The sequence below is a fragment of the Onychostoma macrolepis genome, chromosome 02 (genome assembly GCF_012432095.1).
Source record: "Onychostoma macrolepis isolate SWU-2019 chromosome 02, ASM1243209v1, whole genome shotgun sequence".
Classification (NCBI taxonomy): Eukaryota; Metazoa; Chordata; class Actinopteri; order Cypriniformes; family Cyprinidae; genus Onychostoma; species Onychostoma macrolepis.
In genome coordinates, this window is record NC_081156.1 from 35,251,777 (window position 1) to 35,276,655 (window position 24,879).

The following is a 24,879-nucleotide window of genomic DNA, read 5'->3' on the forward strand; positions in this document are numbered from 1 at the left end:
TCAATTTGCCTTCTCTTTATGTAGATGAATACTGTTGTGAATGGCAAATTGCATTCACAACAGTATTCATCTACATAAAGAACTAAATATATGCTAAATATATGCAAATTAGGCTATATATATATATATATATATATATATAGCCTAATTAAAATAATCACACATTGATTATGAAAATCACAATATGCATCAATATCATTATATGCGCAAATGAGCAACTGCTTTGTAATTTGCGTCAATTAAATTCACTAATTATATATGTTTTTCTGAGAGAAAAAATATATATATTTAAAAGAAAAATTCTATAAATAATTTTTTTTTTTTTTTTAATAAATTTTTTAAATATTTTTTATATTAAACCATTTTTATTTTTGGCAGAACTACCAGCTAACAATAGATATGTATTAAGAACATTTTGCGAACATTCCCATTAAGTTATGAAAAGTTATTTCTGAATAATCTCTGAACGATATCCAGCTTTTTAAACGTTTTAAAAACATTCTTTTTTCTTGATTAACTAAATGTTAAGGGAACACTCTATTTTTTTATTTTACAAACATTATGGGAATGCTACTTTTGAACGTGGACATTCTGAAACAAGTTACATTTAAAAAATGTTTAAGTAAGAAGAATGTTCCATGAGCGATGTAACTTTGAATGAACATTCTATTAACTTTACTGAAGAATGCTCACTCATTGCTCATTCTGTGTTAGCTGGGTAACCTTTTAAGATGAACTGCGCTTTATAAAGTGGGATGCATTTCGGAAAATGAACGTATACGATCATATTTGTGACCCTGGAGCACAAAAGCAGTCATAAGCAGCACAGCTATATTTGTAGCAATAGCCAACAATACATTGTATGGGTCAAAATTATCCATTTTTCTTTTATGCCAAAAATCATTAGGATATTAAGTAAAGATCATGTTCCATGAAGATATTTTATAAGTGTTCTACCGTAAATATGTCAAAACATCATTTTTGATTAGTAATATGCATTGCTAAGAACTTCATTTGGACGACTTTAAAGGTGATTTTCTCAATATTTAGATTTTTTTTGCACCCTCAGATTCCAGATTTTCAAATAGTTGTATCTCAGACAAATATTGTCCAACAAACCATACATCAATGGAAAGCTGATTAATTCACATTTGTTCTAAAGCTTCTAGAGTTGTGAACTCATCTTGATTTTCAGTCATGAACGGATCACTGGATGGAGCAGCGGGTCATCATTGCCAGCTTTACACCTGCAGCTCTGGCGACTCCAGCGGCCGCCCAAACGAAACCTCCGCCTTGTGAAGCTCCCAGGCCTAACAAGTTGGCCAAAAACCCCGCTGACATTCCGGCTTCCACCACTGGAGCTGCAGGGAACAGAAACGCTAAGAGTGTGGGCGCAAATCCAGCTCCCAGGCCGAGCAAATAGATGGTCAGCATAAACAGCTTTTTTTTGTCGTCACTTAAATAAACCCGATTGTCCTGTCCTGCTTCGCTCAGTCTCCTCCGCTCCTCTTCTTGGATCCAGATCTCCAGCTCCTTCATTTTTTTCTCTTCTTTTTCTATTCTCTCCTTCTCTTTCTTCATCTCTCTTCTCAGGTTCTCCTGCTCCTTGCTCAAAGATGCTCTGAACCATTGCAAATGCTGCTCTTCCTTCTTTATCTCCATCTGGATCTGAGCAATCTTGGCTTGTATGAGTTTCCTTTTTCGGTCAGTTTTCTCCCTCTCTTGATTCATGGCAGCAATGAACTCTGCCCTACTAAGATCAGCCATTTTTCTGACCTCCTCCTTTATTTTCCTCGTTCTTTCAGCCGTTTCTGCTTGCATTCTCTCTTCTATTATCTTCTGGGCTTTCTGCATTACCTCTGTAACTTCATTAGTGAAGTGACGATTCTCATTCATGACCAGAAGCTCGTCCACTTTCTGCAGGAGTCGACTCACTTGTTCTTGGTTTGTAGGGTTTGTGTTGTCAAAGACCACGAAACACCTCCCAAATCTCTCCACGAGGTCTTGAACTTTTCGATTTTGTTTCGAAATGAACCTTTCGATGGATTCTCCTCTAAGTTTGTCGGCGTGTGAGAAGATCAGGATGCTGTGATTGCTGATGTCCTCATTAAACATCTCCAGAATCATTTGTACGGTGCGCTGCTGCTCCTCTGTATATCGTTCTATCGGTATGACGAGTAGAAACACATGAGGACCAGGAGAACACAAGGCCAGGCAATGAATTACTTCTTGTTTTAATTGTTCTTCTGTTAAATCTGTGTCAAAAAACCCAGGTGTGTCTACAAGAACGAGCTTTCGTCCTTCCACCGTTCCACATTCTCTCCTGCACTCTTTAGTGACTGAACTCATGCTCAATTCAGCATCAAATCGATCTTCTCCAAGGATGGTGTTTCCCGTTGTGCTTTTCCCCGCACCGGTTTTTCCCAGCAGAACCAGTCTCAGTTCATTCAGAGCTGGATTTACTCAGAGTGAACCTTGTCTACTCGGACTTTGAGTTTGAGAGGGTGAACAAACACTTCTGGTGGCTCTGTTTCCCTCATTTGAGCTTCTGTTGGACATCTGCCCGTGGTGACTTGCTCCTAAGTGTTTGGTGTTGAGAAAAATGACATTGATAATCATTTATTCCAATTATATTCAACAATCGTGTAGACTTTAGGTTTCTCTGGTCGTCCCATATACCATTCAGTGACTTTGAGAGAATTAAAATAATACACTCACTTGAGAAAACTAACACTGTATACTTTATTTATGCATAACTAAGATTAATACCGAGACCCCGACCGAGCCACAAAAGTGGTCTTGATGATCTGTTGTGGTCAGACTGACTGATGTTGGAGACATTTATTTAGTTTACTGTGTAAGATGCATATATTTAACATACAATATCCATAACCAATACATCAAAGCTTTTTCCAAACAATTAACGGATGTCGAATTATGACTAAATGCAAGAATAACGTAAACAGCATCTGTTTATATGAATACAATTGTCTAATAACTAAATAAATGATACTTTAATTATTAAATACACATAACTGGCATAGTTACAGTACCTTGGTTGGACATGTCGTGTAGTTTGGTTTCTCAGTTCAGTATCAAACGGCTCGCTGTGAGTTTGTGACGCATTTGTAACGATGTGGGACTGTTTTATTGTGAGAGGCAGGACTTCGACAGAAATGAAGCTGGACACGACCTCAAACGATGATGCAACAGATGAGTGTTATGATACTGCAAACATCAGAAAAGCATCAATCCAGTCTTTTCCAGGAGATGTTCACACAGATTTTGCGAATCAACACATCATTACCAGTAAAAGACTCCACAGAGAAAGGCAATACGTCTGCATATACTGTATAAAGGATTGTGTGGATCCTGTGTCTCACAAGATTTTTACGATTTTAAAGTCAGAATCAGGAGATAGAGAGACTGCGCCTTCAAACAAGAATGGTTGATAACTTTCCTCGAACTTTATGCGGCTAGTGCTGCATCCTTGAGTTTTGAGGTTTTTCTGTTTCCAGGTTTCATAATCTGCAATCAAGAGACTCGGATCAAGACAAAAAAAACTTGTCTACCAGCATCCGAAGACTTACGAGTGATTTTGGGCAATGTTTCCTTTTTAGCGTGTTACCACTGAACTTTCCACGTTCAGAAGTGACAATTTGACAAACGAGTAAACATTTCTGGGCATCAGCACAAACTCATCTGCCAAAATTTGACAACAAATTGACTTTTTGTTCATTTAAGTGCACAACGATATTTGCCGGAATACAATTTTTTAATTCCTCCGTCAAGATTAGATCCTGTAAATCTTTCACCCTTACGAAAAAGAGGTTTATTCAAGTGTGCTAAACTAAAAATAGGAAAGTATACTTTTAGTCAGAAATATACTTAAAATGACATTTAAGTATACTTGACTTATACTTAGAAAAAGTCTAAATATATTTGAGCTATACTTGTGCTCCTAGAATCCGTGTTTTCATTGTTATACAGTAGGGGGCGCTAGTACACATCTTCTGTACAGAATTTCCAAAAAATAAAACACAAGTGAAGAAGAAACTGAAACAACAGATGCTTCCACATGTAATCTAACACGATCATCAGACATAAACAGCATCAAAACTGTGTAACGTTATGGAATAATATGTCGACCAATGAAGAGGTAATAATGAGTGTCAAGCTTTGGGGTGTTGATCGACTCCATCAACATCTTTCTGAATCCAATTCATAGTCTTTTCAGCTTTTTGTTCAAAATGTTATTTATTTTTTATTTACGAAACTTACCCACATTCAAGTGTTTAAAAAAAAGAATGCATGAAGCTATAATTAAATGTTTTATTTGTTTAAAAGCAGATACTCTGTTCTTTCTTTTGATGTTTTGTATGTTCAAATATTCTTATATAACAAAATATATACAAATTAATACCTAAATAGGGACATAGTAGTATACTTAAAGTATGATGTAAAGTTCACTTAAAGAAAACTTACGAGTATACTTGCAGTATAAAACTACTACACTAGTAGTTTACTGAGACTATACTTCAAAGTGTACTAAAAATGCTGCTACGCGTATTAATTAGTAAACTATCAGTATACCTATAATAGGGATGTGCCCGAATCCAAATACGGTATTCGGAAAGGTAATGATGTGTACTACGGCAACCGTAAAGGGAATAAATACGAGATATACGAGAACAATATATTTCAATGCTTTCAGGGAGCCGTTATTAATACGCGGGACATTGAAATCACTTATGAATGCACATTTTCTTTTTAGTTTCACTTTTGAAATTCGCGATCACACACAGCCATGTACTACAGAGCGGCACTACTTACGACACATTTCACAAGATCAGGATCTGCAAAGTGGCTCCGTAGAAGGCATTATTCGTTTTCTGTGCCTTTCCGAATACGGATTCGCTATTCGGGCACATCCCTAACCTATAAGTTCACTTTTAGTATAATTGCAGTACAAGCTAAAAACCTTGATGTAAACTAGTTGTGTACTCAAAGTTTACTACTGTTATACTTAAAGTATAGTTTTATACACTAGAAAGTGGGCCAATTTAGTCCGGAGGAGTATTGAAATAGTACACTTACAAGTATACTACTAGTACACTGATATTTGTATACTTATTACATAAAGTATACTTACAAATATACTTAAAGTTTACTTAAGTATACTTAATAAAATAAACTTGAAGGATACTACTTTTTGGTAAGGGCAGGGTTGAAACTTTGCTAGAAAAACACAATTTTTCAAAAATAACTCTCTTTTTTCTTATAAACTCAACATAAGTTTGTTCGACTGTTTTCGATTGATTACGGAACTCACAAATCCAACAGTGTTATACCACAAACCATAGCAATGAAAAATCATCATCCTGTGACATTAAAAACCATTGAAATGGAGACATTATTTCATCTTTGAAAAGTAAAACACAACACAGATGCATGGTTGCTCTCTTGAAGCAACACACACACACACACACACACACGTGAAACTATTAGTAAATTGTTTAATGTCATATTACATTTTTCTTAAAATCAGCATTTTAAAAATGTGGGGTGACGAATGAAGTTCAAAAAGTACAAGACTATTTTACTTGAATGTCATAAAATCACGCTGAATAATATGAGCTTTAAGAGTTTAAAATGATCATTTTTACCACTAATTATTAACAAGCTGTAACTTAAAATTAAAAACAAATTTCACAATTAACAATTAAATGCATGACAACAAAAACACCGAAATACAGAAGAACACAAATGCTAGGAAGAGCCGGAGCTACATGAGGAAAACAATGAAATTATTTATTGACTGTGTGATCATTTGAATTGAAAGGTCATTTTGATAGTAATAATAATAATAATAATAATATCTAATTTGATTAATCAGCACAGTTTCACTGATGATCCAGACCAAACCATAAACCCAGGATAGAGCGGCTGAGTGAATGTGGTCTGGAGTGTGTGGATGAGGCTCATTGTGTCAGAGACGCTGTAGAAGGACAGAGTTCCTGCTCCGTGATCCACAAACACTCCTATTCTACTGATGATGGGCTTCACAGAGAGATCAGTCTTTATCTTATTGTGTCTGAATAAGTATCTGGAGGGAGAGCAGCGCAAACTCCAGGACTGATCATTAGCTCCAAACCTACACTCATCACCCGTTCCCTTCCTGCTGATGCTCTTATATGACACTGATATATCCACACCATAATCTCCACTCCACTCCAGCTCCCAGTAACAGCGTCCACACACACTCTCTCTACACAACACCTGATACCAAAAATCAAATCTGTCTGGATGATCAGGATACGGCTGATCTGTGTCAGTGAAAGTAATCTCTCTGTTGCTCTCAGACAGACGGAGGAGTTTATTCACTGTGTTCAGATCCAGAGTGAGCTGATGGGAATCTGATGGAGATAAAACACATCAGAATCAGGAATTATGAATCTGTTTGATCTTTTCATGTAGCTGAGCTCTTCATGTTCAGTGTATCATCAGTGTCTCAGTACAGATGAGCAGATATCTGCGCTAATCATCATTTACATCATCAATTATAAACTCTTCTTTCAGCTTCTACAGAAGAACATGAACACACTCAGGGAGTTTTTCTGCTTGTTTTCTTACTGACTTACATTGTAGGAAGTGGTTCCTGGTTCTGGGAACAATGTTGGTGAATGTTTCTGTGGAAATCAACAGACATGAACAGTGTGATTCTCATGATCCTGCATCCATTCCTAAGACATTTCTAATATGATGTTCTCCATGATATGAGATGATGATGGACTGGTTTCTGAGAGCAGATGAATCTCCAGGACTTTACCTCTGTCTGAGATCTTCTTGAGCTCCTCTTTGCAGAAATCCTCCAGTTTGTCTCTCAGCTGATGGACAGATTCTCTCAAAGCATCAGAAGAGACGAGAGAACTGAAGAGATCATCATTTACGTCTGTAGATTCAGGAGGAGCTGAGAGAGACTGGAAACTCTACAGAAAACACAAATCAAACTCATCAGCTCCACACTTCACCCAATAACCTGCTCCAACATCAGATTTGACTCGACTGATCTTTAGTAACTCAATCCAGCACTTTCACAGCATCAGCTTCATTCTCCTCATATTCATTACATCACATTAGAGCTACAGATTCTAGTATCTGACACTTACACTATATGTGAACTTTCTAGGAAATAGTTTGGATGATAAAACATCTGCTAAGAACATAAATGTCCATCTAACAGCTCGAGCACATCAATGGAGTCTCATTGAAATGTTTCTCTGTGAGTCTGGTGTCACAGCAGGATCTGCTCAAGTCCACTATGATCCTGTTCTTCTAGATGTGTGTTACCTGCAGGAACTGGATGTGATCCTGTGTGTGTGAAAGCTGCTCCAGCTCAGCGTCTCTCCTCCTCAGATCATTGATCTCCTGCTCCAGTCGCTCCAGTCGTCCTTCAGCTCGACTCACTGCTTGCTTTTCCTGATCTCTGATCAGCCGTATCAGCTCAGAGCGGCTTCTCTCAATGGAGCGGATGAGCTCAGTAAAGATCCTCTCACTGTCCTCCACTGCTGTCTGTGCAGAGCGCTGTTAGGACACACAGTGATTCAGGCTTCAGTGAGTCTGAACTGAGACGGAGACAAACTTCTCTTCTTCTCCAGACTCACCTTCTGAGACTCCACAGCCTCTCTCAGCTGCTGGAGATCTTTCTCTCTCTGCTGGATTCTCTGCTGGAGCGTCTTCTGCGTCTCCTTCAGCTGCTTCTGCAGGACAAACAGATGATAGTGAATCTCACAGAAAACTACTGGCACTAAATCATCATGTGATCAGATGAATCCAGTAAAAGTGGAGCTGATAACTAATGACTGTAGGTTCAAACTCCAGGGCCCGTATTCACAAAACATCTTAAGGCTAAAAGTAGCTCATAACTCGCTGATTTAGGAGAAAATCTTTTAAAATAATGGGTGTGTCAGTCATAAATTTAGGCCATGATTATTCTGCTCTGTTAATTTAAAGGCTGTTTATATGCACATTCACTAATTGTTTACAAGAAGCATACATGTAAGAAGCTGACAATTAGCTGAACATATACTTTAGTGACTCTAGCCTGCGTTTTAAAATATTTATTTGAATGTGGCAATTAACATTTTTATTTTTAAACCTTGATTTGAATATGGCAACATAAAATCGTGCTCTACAATATAAATCTCTGACAGAGACTATCAGCCAATCACTGTGTGCATAGTTAATAAGCATGCTGACATCACCCATAGCAACGAGGTCAACCCCGCCCCCTTACTCTAAGCTTCCCCCTCCCTATGAAATGTGACACCACTCGGTTACGTCATCATACACCGTCGCTAGCTGGCTGCTACGTCACCAGAGCCGACAAGTGTTGATCACAAACTTTGGATCGTTTTACAAACTTGTTAAAGCTGTAGACATGCATGGAGTCCATTCAAGGCTAGTCTGCGGGACTGTTGTGCAAATCAGCGATGTAACGTTAGCGTCGCAAACTAGCGATTTTTTAAAACGTTTCAATAAGAACATGGTTGCAAATATATATGTACAGGACTGTCTAGAGCACAAAACAAGACTGTCGTAATTTTTAAATAAATTATTTAAGCCGAAAATACTTGAATACTTGATGATCTGGCCGCCATTGTTGCCGGTCGCGCAGTGTGTTCTGGGTAAGTTACCCCTTGCTCTGGTTTCAAGTAAGCTCGCGATCCAGCACTTCCGCTTAGCCCCGCCCCTCGATCAAAACGAAAACGTGCTGGAATAAAACAACAGCTTCCTATCATAAAGTAGTTATTAATCATGTAATCATATCTCTTGCCCTTCCGCATATAAAAAAGAGAAATATTTTTCTACACATGAAATATGAAAGCATATCTATAATTATGAAGATAGGTTTTCTGTATATGTTTTTATGCACCTCATGCCATTTTTTTTTTTTTTTTTAATCAATAAAGGATGTTTATGACACATGCAGGTATGGATCAGTCCATTGTAAAACACACAGAGTGCATGTCTGGTTATTATAGAATCAAAATCCATTTTAGATCACAATCAGAAGTTATTACAAGCACTCGCCCGTACGAAAATTAACCATGGTTTTACTAAAGTACCTCAAATTACATTTAAGCCTAGTTATTCAACAAACATCTACAAAATAAAAACAGAATGACAAGTTACTATTCTATGATACAGGCTTTATTATAGCAGTTACATCATCTGAAAGAAAATATTGTTGTCACATGACAAAATGATTCAGAACTATAACTTTATTTAAAAAATAGTGATAAAGCACTGCAGTGGTAGAGATGGTTTTCTGCTAATTTACAAAAACAGCAAATTGTTTCACTGTAATAATGCATTATCTCTTTGGAAATTAATTACATGTTGTACAAATAAACATGACTTCGTGTTCACACATAACATCACCGCCGACCTCTTTAACAATATCTCATGCAGGGCTGCATGCAACTAACTATTTTTTTTGATAACCAATTTATTTGTAGATTTTTTTTTATTAATACTAGTAATTGGATGAGAAATAAATAAATAAATAAAATATAAACATATTTTTTTACTAAAAATAATTTTAATCCATTATTTTAAAGAATGTCATTTCACATCCTGCCTATGAAAACAAATATAATGAATGTCTCTATGTAGGTTCTGCTGTACATTATAAGTGTTACGAGTCGTGGGCCTGCTCTTCTGTCTGACTGCCACAAGAGGTCCCCTGCCATCATACTGACTTTCAATAAGCCTAACAATAAGCATTAAAGTGTTAAAATACAAACTACACCTAAAAACCTAAAAACAACAGATTGCTTGTTATTTTGAAACAGAATTTAAAACAATTTAAACAAAAAAACACAATGTTAACTTGTAAGAGGTACGAGGAACAAACACAATCATTCGTCTGAACAGAGCAATTATATTATATTATATTATATTAATGGAGAATTCCAACAATAGTGCCTTTACTGTTACTGCTCTCATAAATATGATTACTTGTGTTACATGTAGGGTTTTAAACCTACACTTAATTTCTAACAAAACAATATTTTAGTCTGAATTATGAGCGGTCTGTTTGCTTTGATGCACTATTCAAATTGGTTGATGATTATTTTAATTATCGATTAGTTGTTGCAGCCAGGCCTAGTTTTATATGACCTGTAAACACAAGCCCAACACAAGCAGATGTGTGCAGTCCATAGCATGAACAACCTTGATTACAATATCAATAAAGCTAAAAAAAAGGTTATTTAATTGGAAAAGTTTTACACGTACTACAAAATACATTCACAAGAAATGAGAAGTACTTTTAAGAATGTTTAAAATGATTTCAACTCACGAGAAGATTTCAGTCATTTCAGGCCTAAAGCAAGCTGATTTATTCTACATCGAGTCACCTCACGGGGCCGATGAAGGACAGATGAATCCTCCACACTTTTACTTGGTGAAGGAAATGCCCCTCTTTTCAGAAACTTCTCATGCTGCATACATGGCAGTAGTGGTCAGTATGAAGTCTATCATATAGTCCAGTAGGTTACAGTCCTTCTTGATCCTCACCCCATATGGTCTCAGGACCTAAAAATGAGAAGAATATATATATATATATATATATACACAATATTAATAAACAGCTTGCTGGAATACTCAGTTGTTATTGGTCAGTTGCACACTCTCATCTACACTCTTAAAAAAAGGTACCAGGAAGAACCAAAAAGGGGGTTTTGCGGTGATGTCACAGAGGAACCTTTTTGGCAGGTTAATGTCAGTACCTCATCATCCACTACTATGCCCTTTTTCATCCCGTGGAAACTGCCACTGCTGGTTCAGAGAGTTCCCGCTTTCACAGTCCTTCTGATGAATGGTTGAGGCTGGGTACATAGGATCCTGTAAAAAATACAAAAAAAAAACAACCTTTCATTAGTTTCTTAATTTTAATAGGTTTAGCACAGGTATAATGATGCAAAACGATAATGGAAAGGTATTTTTAAGCTGAACAGCAGTCAGAATGGAAACAAAATCAAAGTATTTTCATGCATCCATCTATTCACTCTCCGAACCACTTATCCTCTCTAAGGTCTTGGGGGCTGAAGACTATCCCAAATCCATCCAATTAATGGTATTTAAGCAATATAGTAACAATTGTTATACAGTAACTGTCAAGATTTTGGAAACATTACAGTGTTTTGTGAAAAAAAAAATCTTCTGCTCACCAAGTCTGCATTTATTTGATCAAGAATACAGAGAAAATAGTAATATTGCAAAATATAATTACACGTTAAAAAGAACAGTTGTCTATTTTAATATATTGTAAATTGTAATTTATTCCTGTAATCAAAGCTGGATTTTCAGCATCATTACTCCAGTCTTCAGTGTCACATGATCTTCAGAAATCATCTAATATGATGATTTTCTGCTCATTTTCAGTCATGTGGTGAATTTGGCCAATCCTGAAACAGCTGTGTGGTCATGACCGGCATGCACTTCTTCAAGTCAGCCGCCGGTCGGTTTTCATGGCGCCACATGAAGTCGAACACACCTAAACACACCTAATGAGAACAAGACACATGGACAAGACAACCAATCAGAACATGACACATGCACTTGGCAGGATAACATGAGGATCAGAGGAATCACATGACAAACCAGGACTGAACTACAAAATTAAACACAAACAAAACCCAAACCAACGTGAAAGCCATACTTAACTTTTTTTTACAATAAGCATTTGAAAAATGTGGGGTGACAAATGAAATTCAAAAACTTCAAGACTATTTTCCTTGAACGACGTGAAATTGCATGTTGAATAATATGAGCTATAAGTTAAAAGTGAAATTTCATGTGATTTTCATGTTTTAACGTTATCAAGGTGTAACCTAAAAATAACAATTAAATGCGTTGGTAACACTTTATAATTTATAATAAGTTGCTACAAAGAATCCTTCAATCCTTCAGGAGATTTGGCACTTTTCCATCCATTGTTTACAGTTACAGTATATCAAAAATGTCTTGTGATTGGTGAAAATGTATACCAGATTTATAGCAGTGCTGATTATCCTGCAGACCTGATAAACCAACATTTCATTCCTCTATACACCTGTATACGACTGGAATGACAAACTTACATTAGAATGCGCAGCACAGCAAGATTCAGACTGAATTCAACCATTCTGACAGAAATATACAAACTTTTAGAAAAATAATAATTTATGATAATTTAATTCTTAGGATTTTACACCACCCCCTTAGATAAAATATTAGTCAGCATCTTTCAAAGATTTGCCTGAAGTGACATTACAGTAAGCAAACACAATTTCTCATTTTGCCAATTTAATTATTTATTTATTTTCCCATAATACATACATATTAAAGATTATGAAATCATGTTGCTGGTAATTGCCAGAGGGGCTTTTATTAGGTATTAAATATGTAAAATCACGGGACAGTGACGGTAATACCACTTTACTTTGATATATTCCATCACCACAATCTTTTATCATGGTATTTATATGTTACTCGAAGGTACTTAAAAATATATAGTGGTGTTACTGTGGTACATACATAAAACAAGGTATTAAGATGTTTTTTTTTTTGTAACTTCTTTGTTAGTGCTGTGTAAACGATTAAACTCTCTCAGCCACTAATTCCACAGTAGATTAACATTCTCTTACTATAATTATGATGTAAAATTTATGTGAATATTAATTAATAATGCACAGTTCCATTTATAGAGTAATATATTTTCATTCCAGGCCTGAGCGAGTGAACAATATTCATCATCTCGTGACCGCATAAACACACAATTAAACATTAAACAGTCATATTTATACTCACGTGTGTAAAATAAAGCGGTGATCAGAAGTTTAACACAGTTTATTGATATTAAATCTTCCGTCGTCCTCATTCACAGATCAACAGTATTGAGAGTTTGAGTTTAAGTTTGATGCCAAAATATATTTATCACCAACAAGCTGAACTACTCAATTTGGGGAAAAATGTAACAAAAAAAAAAAAAAAAAAAAAAACAAGAACCTGGAAACCAAACAGTTGATTTAAAAAAAAAAAAAAAAATTAATTAATTATGTGATCTTAATTACATATATTAATTATTCAATCAAAGCTAATATGCCACATAACACAATAAAGTCCAGAGACACCAAACACATTGCACTGATATGTCTTCACTTTATTTAGATGAATAAAGGTGGATACAATCACTAAACTTACAATAAGCAAAATAGGAAGTAATATAATTAAAATAACTCAATTATATCAAATAAATGAATAACAAAAACAAACACATTAAGAAATGTTTGATTACACAGATTGCTAGAAAACTCAAATTAGATCCTTAAATTCTACATTACTTTACGCAATAAAGTCCAAAGACTCATGTTTGATGTGACTTCTCTTTACATGAATACTGTAGTGAATGCAGTTGGTGAAAATAAAGGAAAAGTGTACAATTAGATTATTAGATACATTTTGACATATATGCATGTAGTAGGAAATGACTGAAACAAAAGAATCATATCAGAAAATCAGACAAATAAATGAAATAATTTATTAATTTCTCTTGTCATCTTGTCAGGGAACATTACCAGAACTTTATCTTTTTTTCTGAAATGTTGTAGTTGGATGTTCATCTAATGTTTCATAAATGTTTCTACCTGTTAGAACGTTTAGAGAACATTTAAATGTAACATTCTCATACGGTTTCCAAAATTATATGAAATGTTTCATTAACTTTCGCATAACCAACTGTTTGAAACGCTTTTGTAACCTTATGGGAACGTTAGTAAAACATTCTTTAAACATATTTTTGTGTCTTTTCTTTTTTTTTAAAGATTCATACAGATTTTTTTTCCCTTCATATTAAATGTGTGTAATGTTGTGATTCATCTCAGACCTGGTTTGTGCGTCTCATGATGCTTTTTAAAGAATCCTTCTTTGGCATCCTTAAGGAGGACATTAATAATAAAAAACTAAATAACTGGGGCCTCATTTATAAAACACACAGATTTGATCCCAAATTCAGTCGGAATTTATAAAAGCAAAAACTGACGAGCAGATGTTCTGCAGACGCTAATGGAAGAGAATGCATAGGAATATACTATAACACTTATGAATATACCATCATAGGACCATTATGCGATACTTGTTTGTCTTGTTTTAAAAGCTTGATGTTGGTCGTTATAGACCAGTTTGGAGTAGACGTCAGAAAAACACTGGTAACAAGTGGAGAGAAACGAGTAAAATCCATGGAATAAGAGATTATTCTTTGAAATTATGCTTTGGATGTCAGAATCGGAATGCAAATAATTTTTATAGAAATCTGTCATCAAAGACACCATTTGAAGCTAAACGGACAGACTATAGATGAAAACTGCAATGATTACTCTACTTTTAAAGCATAAATGTGACCCTGGATCACAAAACCAGTCGTAAGGGTCAATAAGGCTGAATAAATAATCTTTCCATTGATGTATGGTTTGTTGGACAATATTTGTCTGAGATGCAACTATTTGAAAATCTGGAATCTGAGGGTGCAAAAAAATCTAAATATTGAGAAAATCACCTTTAAAGTTGTCCAAATGAAGTTCTTAGCAATGAATATTACTAATCAAAAATTAACTTTTGATATATTTACGGTAAGAAATTTACAAAATATCTTCATGGAACATGATCTTTATTTAATATCCTAATGATTTTTGGCATAAAAGAAAAATGGATAATTTTGACCCAAACAATGTATTGTTGGATATTGCTACAAATATACCTGTGCTGCTTATGACTGCTTTTGTGCTCCAGGGACACATATTTGATTTAAACAATAGGTCTACTTAATATTCACATATGCAGTTCATAGGAGACGTATTGTATTAACTCTACAGTTACTGCATGGAATATATTTAAACCTATTACTATTTTACATAACATTTATTTATTTTATCTCGCAAATGCAAGTTTATATCTCCAAGCTCGGACCTTATAACTCGATTTAACTCGACAATAGTGAGTTTGCCAACTCTGAGGAAAAAAAGCCAGAAGTCAGTGATATAAACTCATGATTCTGAGCCGAGGGGAAAAGAGAGAATGACGAGTTGTTTTTCTGTATCAGTTTTCAAACACTGACAAACATTGGTCTATTCACTTATTCTCTATATATCTTGATGTTCAGCCGTGAACGGGTCACTGGATGGAGCAGCGGGTCAGGACTACAGCTTTGGCGACTCCAGCAACCACCCAAACAAAACTCCATCCTTCTGCAGCTAAAAATTTGGACAAAATCGTCGCCGCCAATCCGGCTTCCACCGCTGGAGCTGCAGGGAACAGGAACACTAAGAGCGCGGGTGCAAATGACGCCCCGATCCCCAGCATAAACATGGTCAGCATAATCACTATTTTATTATACTCTGGAGAAAGTAGATTCTTCTGTCCTCCTTCGCTCAGTCTCCTCTGCTCCTCTTCTTGCATCCAGATGTCCAGGTCATTCTGTTCTCTCTCTTCTCTTTCCTTTCTCTCTCTCTCCTCCTCCATCCGTCTTTCCTCCAGTTGTCCCATGTTCTCCAGCTCCTTCTGCAGAGACGCTGTGAACCGTCTCAATCTTTCTGAAATCGGCCGCACGTTGTGATCTTCCTTCTTTATATCCGTATCAATCTGATCAATCCTGCGTTGAATGCGTTTCCTTCTTTGTTCAGTTTCTTGCCTGTCTTCATTCATGTCAGAAATAAACGCACGCCAACGAACATCAGCCATTTTTCTGACCTCCTCCTTTATTTTCCTTGTTCTTTCATCCATTACAGCTTGCATTCTCTCTTCTATTATCTTCTGGGCTTTCTGCATTGCCTCTGTAACTTCATTAGTGAAGTAACGATTCTCATTCATGACCAGAAGCTCGTCCACTTTCTGCAGGAGTCGACTCACTTGTTCTCGGTTTGTAGGGTTTGTGTTGTCAAAGGCAATGAAACGCCTCCCAAATCTCTCCACGAGGTCTTGAACTTTTGATTTTGTTTCAAACGAACCTTTCGATGGATTCTCCTCTAAGTTTGTCGGCGTGTGAGAAGATCAGGATGCTGTGATTGCTGATGTCCTCATTAAACATCTCCAGAATCATTTGTACGGTGCGCTGCTGCTCCTCTGTATATCGTTCTATCGGTATGACGAGTAGAAACACATGAGGACCAGGAGAACACAAGGACAGGCAATGAATTGCTTCTTGTTTTAATTGTTCTTCTGTTAAGTCTGTGTCAAAAAACCCAGGTGTGTCTACAAGAACGAGCTTTCGTCCTTCCACCGTTCCACATTCTCTCCTGCACTCTTTAGTGACTGAACTCATGCTCAATTCATCATTAAAGCATCTGTTTCCCAGGATTGTGTTTCCCGTTGCACTTTTCCCCGCACCGGTTTTTCCCAGCAGAACCAGTCTCAGTTCATTCAGAGCTGGATTTACTGCGAGCGGATCGCTGCCAGGTGAACCCTGTGTAATCGTGTTGGGAGGAATCCGAGTTTGAGGAGAAGAACAAACACTTTGCTTTGGTCTGTTTCCCTGATTTGAGCTTCTGTTGGACATCTGCCCGTAGTGACGTAATCCTGAGGAAAAAATGTTTGTTGTTGAGAAAAATGATATTGATAATCATTTATTCTACAACTGTGTATATTTTAGGTTTCTCTGGTCATCCCAGACACTGTTCATTGACTTTAAGAGAATGAAAATAATGCACTTGCTTGAGAAAACTACCGCTGTATATCTTATTCATGCATAACTAATCTAAGACAAGACTAATACTGAGACCCAGACGAGCCACATGGTCTTGATGATCTGTTGTGCTCAAACTAACATTTATTTAGTTTACTGTTTAAGATGCATATGTTTAGCATAAAAATAGCGTAAAATATACGTAACCAATACATTCAAAGCCTTTTCCAAAAACAAAAAACAGATGTTGAATTTTGACAAAATACAAGAACTGCATCTGTTTAAATAAATATAATCGTCTAATAACTAAATAAATGATACTTTATACAAGTAATAGGCATAGTTACAGTACCTTGGTTGGCCATGTCGTGTGGTTTGGTTCCTCTGTGAGTTTGTGACGGGTTTGTAATGATGTTGGACTGTAGTTTTGTGAGGCGGGACTTCAGCAGAAACGAAACTCGACCTCAAACGATGATGCAACAGATGAGACTGGTGCTTACTGAGTGTATACAATGAAAAATAAATGCATTTGTATTTATTTACAGACATGCTTCATGTAAGTTATGCACACAGTGGTTTATTTATAACTTCAATTACGCGTTTTTCACTTCGAGTCCACTAGATGCATCCACTAGAGAGACACAGAGAGCCTGTTTCAGAAATGAACTCACAGATATATTCAATACTGATTAATTACATATTGTAGCATGTGCAAAATGCAGGCCACATGAATTTACTTCTTTATAGTTTACACATTCACTGTGTTTTTATGGTTGCAAAAAATAAAAAATAAAGTCACATAAAAACAAAACATGAATAGAAAATAATAGAAAGAAAAGAAAAAAGGTATGAGAAATGCCTGTAGCTAGAAGAGAAATACATGATGTCATGATAATTGGAAAGGTTTGGATTGTAAACAGGGCAAACACTGTCCAAAAATCATGAAACAAGTAATTATATAAAAGTACAGTACTAAAATGTCAAACCAAGAAAACTGCTGGTACATCATCTTATTTAAGCAGATGATTGAAACAAACACAAAGCTTGAAGTGCAATTTCATGACTTCTGGGAAAGTGCTGAAGATATTTCAATAATGGTTGTATTATTTCCACGTTTAACTTAGTTTTAAAATAAATCATATTTAAGACCTTTGGACACAATAAATACATATTAAATATTTACATATACAACTTTTAGTCAATTGTTTGTATGTTATGCGGTTCTCTGTTAAATATCAAAGAGAACCACTTCAGATGACTCGGTGAGTGAGCGATCTGAACGAACGCGAATCGATTCAGTGAATCGTTCGAAAGAATGTTTTCAGAAAATCTTATTGTGAGGTTTTTAATTTAAAATCTGTAAAATCATGGTGAATTGATGGTAATATACCACTGTACCTTGGTATATTTCATGGTACTGAATGAGCACTACAATTATTATTCTGGTATTTACATGTCACTTCAAGCTACTTTAAAGAATATAGCCTAACAGTGTTATCATGGTATATGTACATGTCATGAAACAAGGTATTACCACCGTACTTTTGTAACTTCTTTGTAAGTGATTCACTCAGTCAATAATTTTACAAGAGATAAAGATCATCTTACTATTATTATCATGTAAAATCAATGTGAATGAATTAATAATACAGTTACATTTATAGAAGAATATACTTTAATTCCAGGCCTGAGCCTGGAACATACTCACATGTATAAAATAAAGCAGTTTATCGATATTAAATCTTCAATCTTCCCCCTTTACAGATCAGCACTTGTTTTCTTCCGGTTCCGGTCCCTTTGTTCGCCATTTTTTGTTTAAATTTTAATAAATTAACTTTTTAATTCAGCTCTAATTTGATTTTGACTACAAACACTATAGTCCATTTTACAGTCATTTACACTCCTTTATTTACACTTAGTTACACACAGTCCTATATGCATTTAAACACCAACTTCAGAAAAAAAAAGAGGAAAACACGTAATGTACTTCCTAATTATGATATACAATGTAATATAATAATTAATCATTATTAACTATGCAACATTGCACAATAAAATCCAGAGATGATATGCCTTCGCTTTATTTAGATAAACCATTTTAGTGCATTCAATTCAATAAATGTACTAACAGAAGAACAGTGTAACTATAAATACACTAAACAACCTACAAGACCAGGGGCCTGTTCCATGAAGCCGGTTTAGTTTAGTTTGCGCCAACTCTGGGTTTTAGGTACCATGAAAGTGGTTTGGCTTTTAGCTGTGTTCATCGCCATAGTAACTTACGCTCCACAGCTGATTATTTTTTTAAATTATTTTATATTATTTATATAATTATTGTACCCTTAATCCATTACACAAGCCAGCTTAGTTTAATAGTAATTATTAAGCTTTTATTTAAAATCATTTAAACATTTAGATAATATAATGTGGAATATAAATAAATTAATAGCTTTAAACATGACTACATATAAGCTTAGATTTTTAAGTGTTTTTATACCTATAAACTAACTTTACAACTTTTACTTGCACTTATATGGTAAGAAGTTTTCTTTAAGTTTTCCTCTTTCATGGATAGATCATTTCATGATCGTGCTGTGTAAATGTGTTTAAATTCTTCATATTGTTCAATCTTTTAATCTTCACACTGACTCTCTCACAAGAAGGGAATCATAGTTTTAAGGCATGTGATTGGCTGCTCGTTACTGATGTCACACTTTCATGTGCACACGCTCCATTAACTCAGGATCAAGCCTGAGTTGACAGAGAAAGTTGATGATCAGCTTCATGGTACCAACAAAGCCGGACTGGACTGGTTTTAGTTTTCAAATAAGCCTGATTGACTTGATTAGCTGGATCAGGTGTGTTTAATTAGGGTTGCATCTAAACTCTGCAGGGCTCCGGCCCTCCAGGAACTGAGTTTGACACCCCTGTGCTAGACTGTTATATTTTATGCAATCAGGAGGGAATGACATCAAATTACCTCATCTTTTGCGGTCAAAAGCATGCGTGCGTATGATAGGATGCCTGCAGAGTATGCTGCTTTAGCAAAACGCGCTGCTGTTCATTGTATCTTCAAAGTAGATGTGTAGCTCTTATAGCATGAAGAACAAATATTGACAAGGACTATAGAGATCGATTTAAGAAACTCTTCGACACAGAAACATACCCTGTGCGAGTTATTGTTTTTCATTTTTAAAATACGACCAAGAATGCAATTTTCCCTGAATATTCAAACGATTGCAACTGTGACATTTATTTTATATAACAGGTCAACAAAAAAGGTAATATTTAGTGAAAATGTTACATTTTAAACACAATATTGTCAATTATTGTTTGTTATATTTTACAACGAAATAATATTTACAAACAAAATCTGCGACAGAATGGCGTGCGTCTCCAAGCAACAGCGGTGCTTCGTTAGTGAAGGAATCTGCAGCTTTGAACGATTCGAAGAGTCAGTGATTAATAACCCATTCATAACTACAGGCATTTGCTTCGTTACTGCATGCATGAATGAACGAACGAATGAATGAATGAATGAATGACATGATGCTTCGCTCATTAAGACAGTGACTTGCCGCCACCTACTGGTGATTCTAGTTTTAAATCTACAAGTTTCACTTCGTTTTGGCATCGTTTAGTGCTTTATTTATTATATTAATAATACACTTAATGGCATGTTAAGAATACGACATTAAACATGATATACAATTAATAATAAGGCTAGAAAAACTTTGCCTCCCTAAAGGTAAAACAAATGCACCCGTAAATCAATTTAAGGGCGCAAATATTGTCCCTTAATGGAAAAGATATGACTGCGGTCTAAGTGGGGGTACTCAGAAGAATGTTAAATGCCACAGTAAAAACCCTCTCCTCACAATGCGCTTAGTTCTGTCTTTTCCCTATCACATCCTTCCAGTCATCTCAACAGGTAGAGGATCCAACAAGGTAATTGGGATCAGGTGGTAGTCATTAATACCTGTTAGCTGAAAGCATGGAGGAATGAGAAGGAAAGGAGGAGAAACACAAAACAACAATACACAGCAACAATCTTATTTTCCATTCACCAAACATAATACACAAACAAACATTACGTCCTGGGACGTAAGAGTGTTTTTAATTCATATCAATAGACCAGGTGACGGCTCGCCATTATTAAAAAGAAGCCAAAATGCAGAGATAATTAATTGTGGAGAACAAGAGATGGATGGGCTAATAAAAATGGAAGATAATCCAATGAATGCTCCTTAGATGAGCAAAGTAAAGAAGTTATAAGAGACAGTCTAAAAATGAGTTTTGAAGCTAGTGCAGCTGGCATCATGGCTTTGTCGATTCCACCAATAAAGTCTGATTTTGTCTGCATCCAGGATCCTGCAACTTGACTGATCTTTGCAAAGAAGAGAAATCCTTTTTTCCCCCCAGAACACCTGCAATGAATGTTAATTAAATCGTGTCCTTGGAAATTCAAAATATCAGATTTTTTTTCTCTATGCAGGCAATCACAATGATTCAGAGGATTTAGAAAAGATTTCCATTTTAGATTCAAGTCCATTTGGTTCCAAAAGCATATGTGGATTCGGTTTAGTGCTGCGTTGTGGTCAGTTCTCACACTGTGTCGTATACAGTCTTCTGTGATTCAGTCATTTGCAATGCTTCCTGGAATGACGGGTTGTTTCACTCTTCTTCAAAAAAATCCTTAAGGAGGAAATGATTGAGAAAAATAGTTTAGACCCAAGACTGCTGATGAAGAGAGCACTCGCTGTGACGCACTTTACAGTCTGTAAAAAGCTTGCTATTATAAGCTTGGTCTGTATTAACTCAGTCAATAGAGAGTCACTGAATGCAGCAGTTTGTCTTCGATGCCAACTTTACAGATACAGCTTTCATTACAACTTCAGCAGCCTTCCCAAATAAACTCCCACTTTCTGCAGCTCCAGAATCTAACAAGTTGGACAAAAACTTGGCCAACGATCCGGTTTCCACCGCTGGAGCTGCAGGGAACAGGAACGCAAAGAGTGTAGGTGCATATGAAGATCCAAAGCCAAGCAAATAGAAGGTCAGCGTAGTCAGCACATTATGTGAAGAAAACAGACTCTTCTGCCTTGCTTCACTCAGTCTCCTCTGCATGTCTTCTCGAATCCAGATCTGCTTTTCTTTCTCCTTTCTTTCCATTCTCTTCCTCTCCTTTTTCATTTCTCTTTTCTGCATTCTTCTCATGTTCTTCAGCTGCCTCTTTAGAAATGCTTCGAACCGTTTCAGTCCTGCTGGGATCAGCCGCACATTTTGTTCTTCCGTCTCTATATCCGTCTCAATCCGATCGATCCTGCGTTGTATGCATTTAATTTTTCTCTTTGTTTTGCACCTATCTTCATTGATGTCAGAAATAAAGGCACACCAACGAACGTCAGCCATTTTTCTGATCTCTATCTTGATTTTCTTCATTCTTTTCTTCATTTCTGCTTGCATTCTCTCTTCTATTATCTTCTGGGCTTTCTGCATTGCCTCTGTAACTTCATTAGTGAAGTGACGATTCTCATTCTTGACCAGAAGCTCGTCCACTTTCTGCAGGAGTCGACTCACTTGTTCTCGGTTTGTAGGGTTTGTGTTGTCAAAGGTCACAAAACGCCTCCTAAATCTCCCCACGAGGTCTTGAACTTTTGCATTTTGTCTTGAAATAAAGTCTCTAATGGATTCTCCTCTGAGTCTGTCGGCGTGTGAGAAGATCAGGATGCTGTGATTGCTGATGTCCGCATTAAACATCTCCAGAATCATTTGTATGCTGCGCTGCTGCTCCTCTGTATATCGTTCTATCGGTATGACGAGTAGAAACACATGAGGACCAGGAGAACACAAGGCCAGGCAATGAATTACTTCTTGTTTTAATTGTTCTTCTGTTAAGTCAGTGTCAAAAAACCCAGGTGTGTCTACAAGAACGAGCTTTCGTCCTTCCACCGTTCCACATTCTCTCCTGCACTCTTTAGTGACTGAACTCATGCTCAATTCATCATTAAAGCATCTGTTTCCCAGGATGGTGTTTCCGTTGCACTTTTCCCCGCACCGGTTTTTCCCAGCAGAACCAGTCTCAGTTCATTCAGAGCTGGATTTACTGCGGCGATCGCTGGGAGAAGGACCGGATGGAGAGTTTTGAGCAGGTCTCTGTCTCACATTTAAGTTTCTGCTCTGACCATTTGCTCCTGAGGAAAAAGTGATCACCAGAATTATTATCCTGATATTTGCATATCACTCCAAGGAACTTTAAAGAATATAACAGTGTTACCATGGTATATGTACATGAAACAGGGTACTACCATGGTAAGTTCTGTAACTTCTTTGTTCGGTGTAAATAATTGGTTCGCTCAGTCATTACAAAACAAGAACCCAAGAACAGTCGCTTTTTTAAAACTTATTTCATAATTAGGTCCTATACATACAATGTAATATAATAACAGTTAAATATGCAACATATACCTTATGTGACATTGCACAATAAAGGCCAGTGATTCTATACACATTCTGCCTTCCATCAATTTAGATGAACATTTTAGTGAATATATGTACTAACACAGGAAAAGTGTAGAAAAATCAAGTAAACAACCCGCAAAACTACTACATTTTAACTTTAAAGTATATGCAAAGGAAATGACTAAAATGCACATTGTGAAAGAAGCTCTTTTGGATGTCTTGAGCACAATAGTTTTAACAGTAAAGTCCAGCTTTCTTAACGGTGTTGAGCATTCTCTCTAGCCTGCACTGTCCTCTGGAATTAAAAAAAGTTTTTTAAATAAATATAATCGTCTAATAACTAAATAAATGATACTTTATACAAGTAATAGGCATAGTTACAGTACCTTGGTTGGCCATGTCGTGTGGTTTGGTTTCTCTGTGAGTTTGTGACGGGTTTGTAATGATGTTGGACTGTAGTTTTGTGAGGCGGGACTTCAGCAGAAACGAAACTCGACCTCAAACGATGATGCAACAGATGAGACTGGTGCTTACTGAGTGTATACAATGAAAAATAAATGCATTTGTATTTATTTACAGACATGCGTCATGTAAGTTATGCACACAGTGGTTTATTTATAACTTCAATTACGCGTTTTTCACTTCGAGTCCACTAGATGCATCCACTAGAGAGACACAGAGAGCCTGTTTCAGAAATGAACTCACAGATATATTCAATACTGATTAATTACATATTGTAGCATGTGCAAAATGCGCAGGCCTTTTACATGCATTCATGTCTTTACCGCTTACAGATTCACTGTGTTTTATGGCTGCAATGAAAATAAAACTAAAAACTAAAGTCACATAAAAAAAAAAAAAACAGGTTTTACATATGAAGTAGCCTATATCACTACTGTCCAAAAATCATAAAAACAAATAATTATATCAGGAAGGTATGGGAAAAGTGCAGTAGTACAATGTCAAACCAAGAAAACTGTTGGTACAACAACATCATTTTTATTGTAGCCTATTTAATGAGATCATAGCAGATCAACTGAACACAAAGCTTGAAGTGCAATTTCAAATCAGGTCAATAAAATAAAAGCTTTTGGGGAAAGTGCTGAAGAAAGTCAAAAGTCAAGATCTTAAAACTGACACATAAACCACCAAAATACTCCATTATTTAGTGCAGCTTTACTGATTATTTACATATTCCATCATGTGCAAAATGTTCAGGCCTAATTTATGCATTTATTTATCTATTGTTCACTGTTTGTTACTGAGTTAATTTATGCAGTCTTTTATTTTGACATTTGCTGCACTATTTTTTTTTTTTTTTTTATGGTTGCAATATAAACAAAAACAAAATACACAGAAAAAGGTTTGGTATACTTTATACAGTAACATCTTTGGATGGTAGAATAAATCAGAAATGTCTGTTTGAGAGAAAGGAAAAATGTAGTCATTTATGGGCCAGTGTTTCTAATGAAGGCGGTTGAGGAAACTTGTTTGGATGAAAAACAGGGAGTCGCTGTCCAAAGAGCATAAGATGTGTTCAAATGTGGGAAAATTGCAATGTCAAACTGTTGGTAGAACAACATAGTGTTTATTGCATTTAAGCAGATCAAACTCTGAAACAAGTGCAATTTCAAAGTTCAGGTCAATAAAATAAATGCTTCTGGAGAAAGTGCTTTCATATATTCTAGATTCAT

At 36.0% G+C, this 24,879-nt stretch overlaps 2 protein-coding genes and 1 pseudogene across 2 annotated transcripts; all 3 read right to left on the reverse strand.

Moving 5' to 3' along the window:
* Window positions 1–17,166, reverse strand: part of LOC131528819 (uncharacterized) — a 17,887-nt pseudogene extending 721 nt beyond the window's left edge.
* LOC131527527 (tripartite motif-containing protein 16-like) lies at window positions 5,500–8,686 on the reverse strand. Its single transcript, XM_058756691.1, has 6 exons — window positions 8,634–8,686; window positions 7,665–7,760; window positions 7,351–7,584; window positions 6,830–6,989; window positions 6,642–6,689; window positions 5,500–6,416 (listed from the first exon to the last, which is right to left on the reverse strand). Exons 1-6 carry the CDS (start codon window positions 8,658–8,660, stop codon window positions 5,893–5,895), a joined length of 1,089 nt encoding a protein of 362 aa, XP_058612674.1. The 5' UTR covers window positions 8,661–8,686; the 3' UTR covers window positions 5,500–5,892.
* Window positions 17,167–18,780: 1,614 nt separating the features above from the next.
* LOC131524372 (GTPase IMAP family member 4-like) lies at window positions 18,781–23,702 on the reverse strand. Its single transcript, XM_058751461.1, has 2 exons — window positions 23,572–23,702; window positions 18,781–22,917 (listed from the first exon to the last, which is right to left on the reverse strand). Exon 2 carries the CDS (start codon window positions 22,715–22,717, stop codon window positions 21,557–21,559), a length of 1,161 nt encoding a protein of 386 aa, XP_058607444.1. The 5' UTR covers window positions 22,718–22,917; window positions 23,572–23,702; the 3' UTR covers window positions 18,781–21,556.
* Between the last annotated feature and the right edge of the window lie 1,177 nt (window positions 23,703–24,879).